This window comes from Ochlerotatus camptorhynchus, unplaced genomic scaffold, assembly GCF_037179485.1.
Source record: "Ochlerotatus camptorhynchus isolate MF236.1 unplaced genomic scaffold, CSIRO-AGI_Acam_v1.1 ptg000370l, whole genome shotgun sequence".
In the NCBI taxonomy this organism is placed as follows: domain Eukaryota; kingdom Metazoa; phylum Arthropoda; class Insecta; order Diptera; family Culicidae; genus Ochlerotatus; species Ochlerotatus camptorhynchus.
In genome coordinates this window covers 3,958,345-3,976,401 of record NW_027040858.1, presented here as the reverse complement: position 1 = coordinate 3,976,401, position 18,057 = coordinate 3,958,345, and the positions used below count along the sequence as shown (strand labels likewise).

The following is an 18,057-nucleotide window of genomic DNA, read 5'->3' as shown; positions in this document are numbered from 1 at the left end:
TGTAACGAAATAATGAAAGATTTTGAACGGTCATAACTCACCTGCCCCTGGACCAATTTCAATAATTTTATCACCAATCGATCAGAAATATTTCTACGAATTGCTTTCGACTGTTAATTTTGAACAAGAAACTATTGAAAAATTGTAAGTGTCAAGCACTGTCCAAAAGCGTTGAAATCATTAACAAACGTTAGTAGACGAAACAAGTCGAAGTGGCATTCGCCACACGCCCCCAACGACCACACAAAATGCTCTCCAGAGTTGTAATCTTGTAACCAAACTTGGAAGCAGGGGTGCAAGTGATTTTGATCGACTTTCTGTTTCGTTAATAACTCGACGGCAAACACATTCATTGATACGTATGTTGTTCTGGCTGATAGAAGAGCATAGCAGAAATAGAGCGAAATAGGTTGGTGAAGCCATCCCAAGTAACATTGAAAGATTTATCCAGGATTTAAAGCATTCTACAAGTGTGAATCATGGTCTACAGAACCTTCATAAAACCAAAATTGTTACTAGGGATGGTCATCAAAGGAGGAAATCGATGAAGAGAATTGACTTTCACGCCTCTACTTCTAAGCCCCTTAATTCAGTCGTCGTCAGGAAAGGTAGCGTCGCACCGCTTTTTGTTCTTGGGTTACACTTGCTGGTTGCAATTCTGCATGAAATTACACTATTTTCTAGGGATGCATAAAAGTCAAATTATTCGATTAACGATAAATCGTAAAGATTTTTCAAGCTATTCGATTAAATGTTTATCGAATATCCAATTATTCGAGCGCATAACAGACATCCCTTCTTATTTCTACTCGTTTGATTTAGCGCAGTAGAGAAAATAAATAAAAGTACTAATTTATCTCAGAAGAACCATGACGTGAAACAGGATCATAAATTCGCAGAAAAAAAGCGTTAAGCGTCTTTCTGCTAAAGGTTAAGATTTACCAACTTGAGAAGGAGTTTAACGAGAGTTAAACCTCTTTCCAGCAGCAGACGGGCCGAGACTCTTGCGAGTGTCAAATCATTGAACAGAAGAATATGGGATTGTCCGGTCCGATTTGCTCATCCAGCTGCCTACACGTCACGATCATCTTCCAAAGACTTTAAGCCTGTACTACCATCGGCTCTTTTCAGGGTTACCAAGATTTCCCAAAAAAGTTAAATTTCTGAACATGTGCCAACTAAAATTCATATTAAAAGGTTCTTTTCAGGGAAATCATAGTCAGAGCATAAATAGAGATAACCCTGCTTAAATTCCTATTCCTACACAAAACACAATCTCCTGCTGCAGTTCACAAATAACATTTATTATATAAGACCACGTAGTCCTACGTCACTATTGCATACAACCCCATAGGTCTGTCCCTTGTAGTTTTGACGTAGGACTACGTCTGTGATTTCTATATGGGGGTATACTTTGTGAAACCGAAAATGGAACATGTAACAAAATTATGAAAGATTTTTAACGCTAATATCTCAGCTGCCTCTGGACCAATTTAAATAATTTTATCACCTATCGATCAGATAAATTTCGACGCATCTGTTAAATTTAAGACTTTACCATTTTTCAAAATGTCACTGTTTAAAATTGTACGAATGTGCAACTGTTGCTTTGATAGTTAAAATTATCACCGATTGCCTACGAAAAGCGATTTCCCAAACACAGATTTCAAAATTTAATTCCCTCCGGTCTCACAAAACGGTGTTAATTCAATCACCATGTGGAGAGGGGTGGTGTTCTCCAGTACACAACGAAAGGTTGCCTACAAGCAAGAGCCCCGCTCAAATTCCTATTCCTACACAAAACATAAGCTCTTGCTGCAGTTATCAAATAAGATTTATTATATAAGACCACGTAGTCTTACGTCACCATTGCGTACAACCCCATAGGGCTGTCCCTTGTAGTTTTTTTTATATTGGAATACTTTCGCAAATTAAACTAATGAACACATGGTTCATGTCTAAAAAAAACACTACGGAGCCGAGGTACATTGAATTTTGCTTCTTGATTATCTCGTGCCCGCAGTTCTCTTAACTCATCCATCAATTTCTGCTTCCCAAGCGAGAGCCACTTTTCCTTCTCTTCTTTACTTATTTGCTCGATCTCGGTAAACAGCAATGACCCGATTTTGTCAGCTCCATTTCAGAAAATCTTTTCTAATATTCTACGAAACCCACGCGCTTTTTCGGTGGTCTTATTGCACCAACATACGCCAATCTCTATGGTTCAAAATGGCGTGAATTGGGCTACTAATTCTGCGCAAAAATCAACAGGTAGTTTCGTGATTTATCAAGTGCTTGGCTAAACGAATCCACTCCTTCAGCAACAGCAGGTGAAGAATTAATAATCCACCGAATGAGTTTCCAAAACCAAAGAAATTGCATTTGATCATTATCATTTTAAGACCACCAAAACAAAAACAATTTCCCTCCGAGGCAACCTAGCCAAAACAAAAAAAAAAATCTAGGTAAAATACGTACACCCATTTCCCACCCTAGGCAATTTAACGCCAAAAAAGTGTTAAAGCTTGGACAATGACTCATCACTATCATACGAAATGAGTACCATGGGAGGGACCCCTCGCCGGTTTCAAAACAATAATCTTCGCACTTGCCCATGATGGTGGCGATTTCCGCGCACAAAGGAAACGAGAAGTGAAACCGTTAATTATGAATTCCCTCCCGATGCAATTCCTCCCACGCACAGAAAATTAACCATTCTTTCGCTTTCCTCTCGCTTTCAGGCGCATCCAGATGGAGATGACCGGACATCAACCCGTGTGACGAACCCTTAACTGCCGTTGAATCCACCACGCTGAGTCTTTCATTTTAAAAGCTACATTTTTAAAATACAAAAGAGCCTTCCTCTTCCTCTCCCTGCCACACTTTAAAACTACCCCGGGTAGTCGCGGAATAAGTACTCAAAAGCATCATAAAACCGAAAAAAAAACACAAAAGCAATTGTTTCCGGAATCAAGCGAGAGAGGAGGTCTGAAATTTGCAATTACAATTGCATCGGTACAAACGAGATGACCGGCACCAGTAGCAGAATGCGGTTTCCAGCGGTGATAATCATGATAGTGTTGCTCACCGGAATCAGCAGCAGCACGGCTTGGGCAAACGAACAGCCGGCGACGTCGAAGGCGGCGGAAGAGCCACCGGTGGCGGCGGCCCTGCACGGAACCCATGCCGAACTCAAGGGCAACGACGATGGATACGATTTTTTCTCGATCGATCAGCTGTTCATGAACAACCCCCAGTACGCCAAATTACTCAGCGATCTCCAGTCGCACACGATCGGAAGTAATTGGCGGCGGAAGCGGGACGTTGGCGATGAGGAACCCCTTGCGGAGAGTCCCGTAGAAACGCCGGAAGAGACGAGTCCCACGGCTCCGATCGCCGAAGTCACCGAGGTAACCAAGGACATGATGGAGGCGAAGGAAACGAGCGAAACGGTGGAGGCTGTGGAAGGTCGAACGACTCCTCTGAAGGCTTCGAGCACGATTCAATCGACCACCTCCAGTTCGTTTGGATTTTCCGGATCTACCGAGCGGGCGAGCGAAGAACCTGCGACCAGTGCGGCACCGATCCGCAGCAGTACCCCTCGGCGGCTTATCCACAACAAGAACAAGAACAAGAACAAGAACGGCAACAACAAGAACAGCCAGAACAAGCAGCAGCAACAGCAAGATTCGACCAGTACTTTGACCGCCACGAATGTCAACAAGTTCACGGTGACCAACTCTCCGTCGGCGACTTCCCCACAGTTGTCCTCGTCGCCACTGTCGTCGTCCTCGTCGTCCGCCGCCATCTCCACCTTGACGACCAACGCCGCCAGCAGTAGCAGCAACATGGCAGCAGCCGCCGCAGCAGTGGCCAATGCCACCTCAGCCAGCAACAATAAAGATAAGGTAGGTTTTATTTTTTGGGTTACATAGATCATGCGATGATGACTTGCGTATACGTGATTTTAACTGTGACGAGAAGAGAAGTTTCATGGGAGAATTGAATATTTTTATCGGATCGTTTACCGTTCCAGTCGTTGCGGTCATACATCTTACTGATCACGATGCATTTGAAATTTGTTGGAGTAAAAAGTCAAAAGGTCGAAAGGTCAAAATATCGAATTGGGAAATGGTCGAAAGGTCAATACGTCGAAGGGGGACAAATGGTTAATAATCCTTATGTAGTGCTGTTCAGACAAATTAATTTACGCCCCCTAAATTTCGCTGGCATTCAAACATATCTTTTCAGACAAAACTAATTTTCGAAATGTAATAAAAAAAAAGCCTACATACATACATTTTTCAGAATACGAATAGCCTTAAAACGTTGAGATAGAGCAGTTCCACGCTAACTACCGAATCGATTTTATTTTGCCTTCTCCAAATTCCATGAAACTTTGCATAATTCTTCACTAAGGGCAATGAACTAAGTTTGTGCTTCAATTCGGCCACTTTGACACTCGTCTAACTTTTCAAAATGGTGTTTTAGATATTTTTCAACATTTGGCCCGAAAACGACTTATCTAATCAAAATAGAAACGGGATTCCTTTAACGAAAAAAACAACACATTTTTAAGATTTTTAAGCTTGTTTTGATGAATTTTCTGAAATGGACACAATGGATCAAAATTGACCGAAATTGTAGAAAGTTGAAAAGCTAGCAGTTTCAATTAGATTAAACATAAACATAAGGTTAACAAATTGTAAAATGTGCTTTTTTGATATTGAACTATTTAACAGTTTTTTTTTTAACGGATCGAACGAAAAATTGTGATTTTTATTCTGTGTGTAATTCTATTCCGAAAAGGTTATCTAGTTTCCTACAACTTTGTCTCAGACATCTTTTCGATTTATTAAATGAGCCGTTTTCGTGCTATGATTTATGGAAAAATATCTAATATGCCATTTTCGAAAGTTAGGCGAGAGTCAAAATGGCCGAATTATAGAAAAAAAAAGGGCTTCATTGCACCTAGCGAACACTTTTGCGATGGTTTCATGGAATTCTGAGAGGTAAAATGTTTAAAAATTGGTTATTGTTTCGCTATTTGGTCTGGAACTGCTCTATAAGAATTAAAAACACCAAAATTTCATGAAATTCCAATGACAAAATAACTACAAACTGGCAAAAAAAATTCAAAATTACCTTAAAACACAAAACTGACCAAGGGGTGGTCACTCTACACACTTATTTTGCGCCAACTTTTTTCTCAGTGTGCCTCACGTGTGTCGGATGTGCCGGCAGTGCCGAGAATGTCATCAGACTGATTTTTTTTATTTGTATAATGGTATGTTTGGCAACCCGGTTAATTTGACAGTTCACATGTTTTGTTTGGAAGAAACAATGCAACAAGCAGTGGAATCCTATCCCAGAGTCAAGACTCTCGGTTCATTGCTCCCAAATTATCTTGAAAAAGGACTACACTGAACCTAATAAGCAACGGCCTCGGACACCGAATCGAAGCTTCAAGCGAGAACGTTCTCCGGCGGAGGTACTTCCAATTTCCGTCAGGACAATAACTTCTACTGGATTGGAGTATGATGAGGACTCGGATGAACCACAGGTGACGGTGTTAAGTAGACGAAGCGAGAGTGCATCATCAGATACGTCGCCAGCGTTCTAGTGGGAGTTTCAACCGGAATCAGACTTCCCTGGTGGAGGTGGGGTTTAATATGTCCACACGGTTAGACAGTCCAACAATCGGACAAATGGATAGAAATATGAAGTCTCTGACAAAAAGCAGGGCCGGCTAGAGAACGCCTGTAAAAGCTGGGGCGCTGTCGATGTTTGGAAAGCAAACACTGGTGAAGGCGAATTCATCGATGACAGTTACGATAAGGAACGAATCATGGAACTGAATGTCGTTTGGCTGATCAACGAAGTAGTGAAGCGTTTCGGAATCACACATGGTATACGATCACTGATAAAACTACTACGGCCAGATGGTGGCTTTGTATGGAAACCGATCCCCTTACGACGCTTTTGTGCCCCGCGGATTCCATAATCAATTCGTACCTAATAGAGTTCGAAAAGCTGCGTTCCGATCAATTCTACGAGCATTATTGCAAACATCGCGATGTTGAAATGCTTACCGAACTGCTCCAATTGCTGGTCACCATGGTAAACACCGGTCACTTTACACTTCACCGGGACTTCTTCTTCGCCAAATTTATACATATTCTATTTCAAGCGCTATCCTTCATCCAACTCACCGATGTCGACTTTCAGGAGCTCACTCTCAAGCCCAACAACTGACCAATCAACATCAGCCCCAAATCAATCTACCAACGTCTTCAACGTTCCCTTCACTTCCTCCTTCAGGGTCTCGCTCTCCCCACTAACCAACTCACTGATCACATTCCGAATCGACATTATGACCAGTAGCAGTCCCTTTATGGTCATCTATTGTGCCTTGTGAGGAATGCATGGCAGAACTGCGACGGAAATTCACGGTTGAAGTTATAAAACCAAAAATTGGATTGTGTCAACAACATACACAGAGCAGGCGCAGATATAGTACAGTGTTGTCAGTAACTTTAAATATCATGAAAATTTCTAACCATGGCTGCCAATGAAAGTGCCCAGGTGTGCCCATCTGTAGTTTTGGCACACTGTGCGGAATGACCAACCCCTTGTCTAGGATGCAAACATAACATTTAATCGTCAAAACACCCTGAAAGCCCTCAAAATTCTTTAAAATGGGTTTAATTGGCGTCTTTAAAACCATTTTGTAGATGCTTCTTGATGTTGATATTTCGGACGTAATGGTCTCTAATTCTTCGATTTAAAACTGTGATTAATTTTCCATAAAGATCAGTTCCAGGCCAAATAGGATAAAATTTTATTTAAGACTCGGCCTTCTCCGAATTACATGAAATTATGTTAACCCGAGGTACATGAAAGTTAAATAATCCACCGCTTTGGACACGGCGTGTGACATTCTTCGGAATTTTATGAAGTTCCTGCAGTTTTCCGGAAATTTCTTAGCTTTCCTTGACTTCTTTGGAATTAACTGATTTTTTGAACTTCCTTAAGTCTCCGCAATTTATCTGAAAATAAAACGAAATAATAAATGTCGATCCAAAATTTTCTCTTACGTTCTCTAAATCCCTAAAGCTCATGAAAACGCTCTTAATTTATGCAAAAAAAATCATCAGTATTTTAAACTTTCCCCAAAAGTGACTTTCATTGTGTTATTGGTACTACCAGAAAGATCTCTGAACTTCCTTTAAGTGCTCTAGACTTCCCTGAATTTATCAATGTATTTAAAAAGTCCCGTAATTTTACTGAAGTTAAGTTAATTGCCTTGAAGTTGCTTGATATTACTTGAAGTTCCCCGTAATTTTCCATAAGTTTTGAAAACTTAGCCTAAAATTCCAATTTTTCCAAAACTTCTGTGGACATTCATGAAGTTCCCAAATTCTCGGATAATCTCATAATTCAATGGAACTCCATGAAACGTGCTGCTATTTTCTTTTAAAATGATGAGACTGCTCTGAAGATCTTATATCGTCCTTGAAGTACTCGGAACATCCCAGAATATAATGAAACTTCAATTTAAAAGCTCCAAACTTTTCAGAACTCCACTGATCTTCGCTGAGGTTCCTGCTATTTTTTCATGTTCTTGAAACTGCAAGGACAATCACGGAATTCCCTGGAAATCTGCTCACAATTTACTTCATAAACTCTCAGAGTTTCCCGAAACTTCATTAAAGTTTCTGCAATTTCCATGAAATTTGTTGAACTGCTCTTATAGGTTATTTGATTTGTCTTAATTAACTCGAAGCATCCCTTAAGTTCTCTGAATTTTCCTGAAGTCCTTAGTATTGCCCTGAAAAATAAATGGATCCTTTACACTTTCCTGATTTGTGACATTTTTTCCCCATATAATTGCTATAACATTCATCCCAAGTAACAAATGAAGCTGAACAGTAAGAACAGAAGCTGATTATTGGTTGATTTCAGGTGTACAAAGCTGATTAACAGCAGGCTGAACATAAAGTTGATTAGTAGTGCATGAAGATAATGTTATCCCCATAATTAAACCTCAATAAGTTAGCTGATCTAAATATTGAACAAGCCTTATTTCACCTTAACACTACTCCACAAACCAGCAATGCGCTACAAATATTTTGATAGCCTGAATTTTTTAATGTAGTCAGGGTCACTCGTTGTATTTCCGGCATTTGATTCTTCTAAATTCACTGCCTACCTTTCTTATCCCAATCAGCGGCAGCAGTAGAGACAAGGTAGAGGAGTTTTTTAGGCATAGCTTCAGGTAGAAGTGGGCTGTTTTGACTGCTATATGGCACTAAATTTTCAGACAGAATTCCAAAAATATAACTCAATTATGGCACTAAAATAGCTTCCACATGACCATCTAAATAAATCGCGCACTTGTGTCCACATTGTGTAAACTACGCTTGAAAATGAGAGGAATGTTTAGCTATCACAAGTTGTTGTTTACAATTCTAATTAATACTCTTCCAGTTGCTGTTATTCAACTTAAATTTGATGTGATTCTGTTAATGATCTTACTTTTTCTATGCATATGCTTAAGTGGTCCAGTACGTATGATTGATGCCTGTTAATTAGCGACTGCCGGTTCGAATCCCCCCTGGGGTCTTCCATTATTTTTTTCTTAATAAAACTGGAAGGCTGAGCAACGATTGGAAAAGACTGTTATTTAATACCTTAAAAAGCTTATAATTTATATAACTGAAAATCACCAGATTTAGATGCTTAAAAGCTGCACAAAGGTTAACGTGGTCTATGTACCACAAGTATTCAAACTAAGGCTGAATTAAAATCGATTGAACAACACTTATTAAGCATTAAACTGTTACATGGGATCTTTGAAATTTGCTTTTCAAGGTTCTCAAAATATTCCTGAAGCTCATGGAAGGGTTCTGAATTTCTTGGAACTTACGCTTACACAACTTAAGCTTACGCTTAAAACTTCTCCAACGGTTGGACTTGCATGCAGTTCTCGGAAATTCCATGAATCTATTGGAACTGGATCCTTTGACCTAGCTTATTGGAAGAACTTGAAATTGAAGGTCTATTTACTTCCCTGAAGTTCTCTGGATATTCCTGAAGATTTCAACAAACAGAATTCTACCGTTTTCCAGACACAAATGGCTCCACCTTGAAGTTCTGTAAGCTCCCCTGAAGTTTCAATTATATTCCAGAATTTTTCGGAACTTCCATAATGTTCTCGCAGTTTGTTTATCAGCAACTTTTTTAAGTCCTCAGAACTTCTTCGAAGTTTCATCAATTTTTGTGAAGCTCATGGGACTACTCTTATGATCTCTAATTTTTCTTGAAGTTCACGGAGCTTCCCTGAAGTTTTTTACAAATGTTGATGATGTGGAATTGACCTAAAGATCTCTAAACCTCCCTGAAGTTCGCTGGATTTCCTTGAACTTCTTGGAATTCCTGTGAAGTTTCTGAAATTTGTCCCAAATTCACTAAACTTTCCTGAAGTTGTACGAAGTTGAAGTTTTAAACATGGATCCGGATGGCCATGGGACTGTCCTGTGTAAAATCCGGAACATCTGTGCCGAATGTTTTAGCGGTGCCGAAAGCTGTGCCGTAGTCTGCCAATCAAGTATCCCATGAGTTTGGCAACAATGAAGTTTTAATGACTTTTGTGATTGTGCGAGAAAAACCAACAAAACACTGATTGTAGTGGAAGCCGGTTCGGAAGCCCAACTCCGGCGGATCCTCATAAATCCGGAAACGCTCATCAACCACGAGTACATCATGGCATAGTTCGAGATTCTGGTAGATTTCGGCAAGCTGGACGCGGTTCTTTGTCCGTGGCGTTGATTATGAAGCAGTATGACAACGATAGCATCTGTGAGTCGGCGGTCGAACTGTGCAAGCGGAGGGTGGCTACTTGAAGATCAGTGGGGATTTTGCAAAAAAAAAATGTTCGATTTACTTCAGGTGAACAATATTGGGGGGCCGAATGTGGTTCTGTTGTATGCCAAGGGAAAAGTTTGAAGGGCTTAAGGATCGGGGTCAGGTAGTTCAAATGTACTTAATTTGTTTTACAGAAAGCCTATCTAATATATTATCTAAGGATGTACAATTGGGTATCATAATATTTATTGGAATAATCTTGATTATTTAATCAAGGTGAGTGACTAGTGGTACCGTAGATCACTCATCCGGGAGGAAGGTGCCTGATTTGTATGACGCTATGTCTCTGGCCACCCTGTGGTATTGACCCATGTGAACCGTGATTACCGATATTGGAGACTATACCGGAAGCGCCAAGCAAGTTTTCGTTACTAAAATGGATGACCCTGAGAGTGACCTAGTTATTGCTGTTGCTGGTGATGATCTTGGCGCTGGTATTTATTTATCACTCAAACTTTGACAATTCTTGCAGGGAATTGGACGAAGGTACTGGCTGCAGGAGGGAACTGAGCAAAGTATATGTTTGTCTTCTTATCCGGAATTCGATCGTCTAGTCCGATGGATGTGTCAATTTCATCCTGAACTGAAGATCGACGACTGTCAGCAAAGTGCGGAACCTTAGCAACTATTGGAACAACGATAGCAAACAACAGTGATGCCGTTGCATATTATATTTTGTGTCATACTTGTCAAAGTGTGCCCTAACCGTGTGCCGTGATGTGTTTCGGCACAGTGTGCAGACTTGATTACCCCTTGATTGCCACTGTGATATAAGAAATAATTTATGGTCGTGACATAAACATTGACCCAGATGGCCAAGGGACCGGCCTCCGAAAGATCCGGAACATCCGTAAAAATTGTCAATCCATGATACTGATCCTAGAAACCCGATTTTTTTTTAAGCACCTATAATATCAGAATGAATATGGGTCGTCACATATGTATGGATCATCCTCTGTCAATTCTTGAAACTGATCCTAGAGCTCCGCCCAATCTGGGCCTAATCTGGGTTGTGCGACGTGGCTTCTTTCAATGTTAGCAGTGCTATTGTTCGTCATCGGTTGGCAGCAAGCGTTGCCAAACAGTATTATGCGTAATGCTCAATCGTGGGTATTAAGGTTATTTCATATCCGTAATCTGCATTACAAATGAAACCTTAATCCAAAATTTCATCACTTTTGGAGCACTGGAACTTTTTTAAATAAGTGCGATTACATTAGCACAAATCACGTCCCTCTGAGATGTCAATTTGTTAGTTTTGTTGCTGAGTACGGTACTGCTAGGAGTGTACTAATACTAATAGACAGAGTTAAATATCTTTCGATTTTCCTCATATGTGCAGTTCCACACCAAATGACGAATCGAAAAAAAAAAACTCGACTCGATCTTCTCCAATTTGCATAATTGTTTGTTATGGAGATAGTGTCAAAAAGCACAGGGAAGGATACATTTACTCATACAAACAGGCCGCCATTACCGAGCATGGAAAGCTAGATATCGAGCATGATTGACCACCCACGGTTGCTATTCTGTTATTGCCAGATTAGCTGCAACTACACAGAGAACCAATAGACGATGCTTGGGACTAGCAAACATCCTCAATGTGTAAAATCTGGTGATCTCAAACTAGACAATACCAGCGCCGGCCGCGCCCGAACGCAGGTCAAGAAAGGAATGGGTAGGAATGTGTTGACGTGACATTCACGCTGCACTTCCACGAGGAACCACTGGGATGTTGGGTAAGAGGGTTGGGTTTGAGGCAGGGTCCGTTTTGGTAAACTCCTCTGGACTTCTTGTTGGAACTTCAGAGAACTTAAATGAAGTTCTGTTAACTTCTCGGAACTTCACTTAGGAAAATCTCTGAACTTCTCATTATGCGTACTGTGGACTGTGAGCTTGAAAATAACACAACTTCCTTTAAAGATCAGTGAACTTCCCTTGAAGTTATCAGATCATTCTTTAAAGCTCCTTCGGATTAGTTCTGCGCTCTTAAAGAAAGTATTCTAAACTTTATAGAAGTTCAGTGCACTTCAGAGTTTTTTGGTGAACTTCAGATAAATTCTTCGAACGTTAGAAATTTCTGAGAACTTCTCCAAATTTTGCGAACTTCAAGTTTAATCTAGTGATCATCGAATATCATGTCTAAGGTTGAGGTGATATATTACTTCACCAGGATAGCGAGCCACCTCACATCTCACACCACGCAGAATAGATCAGAAATTAAAATCTCTGCTCTATGCATAGTCTCTCTGAATTTTACAGGAAATTTGTAAGAGTACTCGAAAGTTTGTAAAACCACTCTGAAGTAGGGCAGAGTTCATCAAAACGCATAGGATTTTTTTTTAGGGAAGCACTGAACTGAACTTTTATGTTGTATGTAGAACAGATTTGAGATGTGTGTTATTTAGAGAACTTTACTGAAGTTATTTGAAGTTTGTTGAGCTCATCTGAGTTTTCCATAATTTCAATGAAATTAGTCAAATTTGTCTGCTTATTGTAGATTGGTAAATAATGAGAAATGGATTAAACGATTGAACTTATAAAGAAAGAAGGTTTTGCTACTCGGTTTACAGACGAAATTTGGTGAATAGGTGAGTATGAAGAAGATGGGGAGTCGTTTGGTGATATCGGACATGTAGGTTTTTTTTTTTTTTTTTCATTATAGTCACTTTAACACGCTTGGGCCATTCGTGACTTTTCCGGGGGTGAGATTTGAACTCGTGACTTTGGCGTGAGAGGTATGGATGTTAACCACTACGCCGGGGTCGCCCCCTGACATGTTAGTGATTGACTTAACGATGAAAACTTGGTAGTGACTTAAAGTTGAGTGTTTTGGACTGGTTGGTAAATCGATGGCACTCGTTGAAGAGTATGCAAGAGAGCGCCACCTGACAATGCAAGCCAGTTCGATTAACGGCTTTCAGCGTCGGCGGCAGATGCTAAAGCAGCAATAAGTAGAATATTCTAGACCAACAATTGGAACAGGCCGTAAGAAATGGCTTTAAACGATAATTTCTCGCGAAATAATACACATCCACGCAATCTAACACCAGCATCTGAAAGAACAAACTTCCTGCATCGAATGGTATAGACTTCTTTGACGTTTGTGAATTGCACAAGCATTAGTTCAGAGCTTTGGGAAAATCCAAAGGTTGCAATAATACTTCTCATTCTTCTTAATGTTTTTGATTTGGAATTTATTCGGAATTTCTACCGCAATTTAGTAGCTTGTACATCATTTTCGCTCAACACAATAAAAACAACCATAAACGAACAACAATATCCATCGCTTAAAACACCCAGTGCACTCAATTTTTCAACTTTCCTTTCGCAAATATAAACAATTAACAACGCCAACTGCCATTGATTCCGGCATCACTGCCAGCCAGATTGATGCAATCCCTTTGTCCTTTTTATTCCACGATTGCTACTGTCAAATCAACCAATCAGAAACTGGCTCGGACTTGACAGCAAATTGACTCGAAATCCTTAACCGATTGTCAAGTTCCGTCCCAACTTCAGAACACTAAAGCAAACCCCACATGCATCTATATATTGACGCGAAAGGGAATTATTGACAATAATATTGATGATGTGAATTCAGAAATATTGTCAATCTCGATGTATTGACGTCAATACATAATGTATTGACAATACGATTATTGTCAATAAAAGCAATCGTGTAGGTTCTACTTAAGTTGAGAGCTGGCAAACGGCTCGTATAAGAAGCGTCAGAAGCCAGTAAGAAGAAGTAACAGAACTTAATTTTAAAAATCAGCATGGCAATAGTGTTTTAAGTAGCCTAGAATTGCATCGGAGTATACGAGTTATAATTTTTCTCCTAACAAACCTTTGAACTGTGCTCCTAACAGTACCTAAGCCTCATCAGATTGCAGTGATTTCTATCTGTTAGCCGCATTGCATCGTTCGAATCGTACGGTAGATAATTTTCACCACTTTGAACAGCAGAGCACAGTCAGAAGAAACGGTCAGACCATCCATCCATCCATGCCAAGAACAAAACACGGGACAACCGTTCTGAGCCACCCCCTTCACTCACCTTAGCGCCGGAGTCCCGGTGATGAGATCGAGAACCGTTACCGGCACACGGTACCATCTTCTTGCGGCCACCGTTCGTTCTTTAAGATGATCAAATTATCACTCTCACATCTTGCACTCGTTGGCAGGTCGCCGTCGCCATCGTTGTCGGTTCCTCGGAAAAAAAAAAACACAAATCTAATAACAGTACTCAATCGGGCGAAGATCTCCATGATAGCAGCCAGGCAACAACAACCACAACAACAACAACAAACGGCAGCACTGCTGGAAGGTGTCGATTGCTGTTTCCGTGTGCCTACTGCGATGATTAAGGGTCTCGCTTGGTCCGAATTCCATAAGTCTCCGCCTCCTTGATAAACACGGGTATTTTAAACTGACGACGATGATGGTAAAGAGCCTGTGCCATTGAAAACGCTGTTGAGACATTTACCGAATACGCGGTTTCCCTTGTCCATTCAAAAGTCATCCTCTGCCTCTGCCGTGGGGCAATAAATCGAAGCCAGCTTTTGAGAAAGGAAAAAGGGCTCCATTCAAGTGTAAGGTGAACCAAAGCCCTCCCCATTTAAAGGAGGCTATTAGTGTGGCCTAGTTCCTCCGCGGTGTAGTGGTGGTCGAAAGGAATGCCGTTTAGAATGGCGATTGCGCGAAGCTCGATCTTCGCGGAATGTTTTGTTCGATGAGGAGTGGATTTTGGGTTGTGAGCTTTCATTTGGATTTGATGTGAGTGCTACTTGGCAAATCCATCCAATCATATACTGAATAATGAAAGTTTGGCTATGTCGGTAATGTTAAATAAAAATAACCGAACGTCATTCACTGTATGACCCAATTTGCACTGGTCAGCGAAAGACCTCAACCGAGAAGCCACCCACAGTTCTCGCACTGTGCTCAAACAATACCAGAACTATAATCATCACCGCAATATAGCCGCAATCATCAAAGGCAAATTACGGTTCATTAAATTTTACCATCCACGCTTTCTCGAACTCTCTCCCTCCTAGAGCTCTCGTTTTAAAATTCTATTCCACAGTGGCAATCATTTCTGGTTTGTACTTTTTTTTTGTTCCTTTCACTCTTTAAACAAAGAAGCGAAAACAGATCGGTTTTGTTCCAATTATCAACAGTCTTTTGTTGTTCAATAATTCAACACTCCGCAATTTGGCAAATCTGGCCAAATGAAAGATATCCATTAAAAATTTACTTTTTTTTTCTGATCACGATTGTAACTAACAGTAAGCATTGCGTTAGAACCTGTACGGTAACATTGTTTTATCCGTTACTATGCGTGTGTTTGAGATCCCGGCTACTGCGATGACCACAACCATTAATTCGTTACCAGATTCAGGCTTATTTCCGGAGCTTCACTCAGGAGCGCACCGTTTGTCGCTTCAACTGTTACCTTTCGTGTTTGTTTTTAATTATTAGCAACGAAAATTGCCGCGATGACTGTTATATGTGAGGTCATGAACAATTTGCTACCGAATAAAACATTTTGGCAGGTTTATATGGGTACTAACAATGTTTGCTGGATTATTAAGATACGTGATTAAATGCCGTAGCAAACTGAAGGTAGCTGCCCAGCAAGGCGGAGACAATGAGAAATCAATTTCGAACGAAATTGGAAGTCTAGAAAGGTCAATGATTCCGATTGTAGGAGCCCGGTTTTGATCATAGAACCATTCCAGGTCAAAGAGCAACATAATAAGTCGAATTTCATAATGCAATGGAAATAATAGAAGCTGAAAATGAGCGAAGAACCATTACTGTCGCTCATATTCAACTTCTATTAAATTTTTACACTGTCATTTATTTCGAGGGCTCAATCACGTTAGCTTTACGGAGCCGAATAATGCATTTTGACGTAGATTACGTCCTACGAGAAGGTACAGGGGGTTAATAAAAACCTTAAATTGCGCCCGTCACGAAAAGGTGCTAGGTTTTGAACGCTTATAACTTTGTCGTTTATAGATGAAATGAAAATCTAAATACATCAATTGATAGAACGAAACTCTACCAATCTACTGAATTAAATACTTTTACAATTTTCCTTTATAAAACTTATGAAAAATGTGAAAAATAAAAAGTTTTAATTTTATCATTGTTTTCATGGGAAAAAAAAAACGTTTTCCCTAACCCGGTCGTCATAATCGAGTACCACTTGGTTGCGTATCGTGCTGCTTGGACCTGCAGGGTTATAAAAGAAAGCTGATGTGGTAAGCGGATCGCTCAAGGTACCAGCAGCAAGCTGTAGCTCGCCAGCTGGTAAAATCTGGAATTTGCCCACTCTTTGCCGTCGTGCAGAAAAACATCCTCGCAGCGAAAGGCGTGATGAGTGGATAACCTTGACAAACCGTGGTTGGGTGGAGGGAAACTCACCTCTGCAACGGGCTGTTTTTGCATTAAGGTCAATTCACATCTATCTGTTATCATCAGATCCAACTGGCGATTTTCTATGTATCGTCAGTTTCTTGCAATACTGTCCCAGGTCAAAAATTTTAATTTTTGACATTTTGATGGCAATAACGGTAAATAATGTGAACTTTCATCCCACAAAAACCCATTTTGAAATTCCTGAAAAATAGGAAGTTATAGGTAGATATATCTTTGTTAATTTTTCAAAAAAGCCAAACACAAAGTAACATCAAAGGTACATGTTGAGTTGCGCCTGTATTGCCCATAATAATATGCAATTTTGTTGTAGTTTAAGCATATTATTTCTTCATACAATATGGTTACTACTTAAAAAAGTAAACCCAGTTTTGCATGACAATAGGGCATACTTCAAATAAAAAGCAGTTGAAATCATTGCATTGTTTATTTAAGGATCTGATAAAATTAAAAAATTCATTAAATTGAAACTTAACTCAAAAAATCAGAAAGTTTTTTGGACTCAAATTAACAAATTTTGATTGTGGAATTTCACATATTTTGAGTTGTGCCAGTATTGCACGAAACCGATGGTACATCTCGCTCTCATTTGAGGATATCAAGCAGGTGTGGGATGAGAAGGGTGACCAGTGAACCGGGAAATCGAGAAGAAGCCATGAATTCGAAATCACCGGGAAAAACCCGTGAATTTCGATGACAAATCGGGACAATGTTTACTTAATCTATTTTCCAGAGGAAAAAAAAAGAAAGATTTTGGGCTATCGATAAATTATAAGATTCTTGGATCGGACTAGATTTTTTTTTCGAAGGAATTTTGAGAAGATATTTGATTTAAGAATGAATGTCAAGGTATTTCAGAAAAAAATTAAAGGGAGTTTTAGAACTCTCAAAGATTTTAAACTTTTACTTGTGTGAGATCAAATTCAGAACAGAATTTTTTAGTAGCTCTGTGGAAAATACCAAGTCGATAGTGAAGAGGATCCCTGGATCCGTGAAAAATATCAAGGGCATCGAATTTTGAGGCTACAATTCCAAAGCGTCAATTTTAAGAAAATTTGCAAGCGCACCATGAAACAAACTTCAAGAGAATTAAAAAAATCTATGCAAAATTTCAGAAGAATTTATAGGAGAACGTCAAGATAATTCTGGACAAAAGATAAATCAATTCTTATGTGAATTGCTTGGGCATTCTAAAGAGAATTCAAGTGAATTTAAGTTTGCAATATGAATGGAAGCTTCGAGAAAAATTTAACGATGGATTTCATGTTTTTTGACGTACAACTACGTCTGTGATTTCTATATGGGAGTACTCTTTGTGAAAACTGAAAATGGAACATGTAACAAAATTATGAAAGATTTTGAACGTCAATAACTCAGCTGCCCCTGGACCAATGTCAATAATTTTATCACCAATCGATCATAAATATTTCTACGCATCTGTTTAAATCTTAAATTCTGTCTTAAATTTAAGACATATCATTTTTTCAAAATGTCACTATTGAAAATTGCACGAATGTGCAACTGTTGCTATGAGAATTTAAAGTATCACTGATTGCCTGCAAAATGTGATTTCCCTAACACAGATTTCAAAGATGAATTCCATCTGGTCGTACCGAACTTTGTTTATTCAATCACCGCGTGGTGAGTGGTGGTGTTCTCCAGTACACAACGAAAGGCTGCGGG

The 18,057-nt window shown here is 39.7% G+C and overlaps 1 protein-coding gene across 1 annotated transcript in view; it reads left to right on the top strand.

Moving 5' to 3' along the window:
• Positions 1 to 2,947: 2,947 nt before the first annotated feature.
• Positions 2,948 to 18,057, top strand: part of dsx-c73A (doublesex cognate 73A) — a 275,770-nt gene continuing 260,660 nt past the window's right edge. Inside the window, exon 1 of the mRNA XM_065232572.1 lies at positions 2,948 to 3,908. Coding sequence (XP_065088644.1) covers positions 3,027 to 3,908 — 882 coding nt within the window. The 5' untranslated portion in view covers positions 2,948 to 3,026. The remainder of the gene's footprint in view (positions 3,909 to 18,057) is intronic.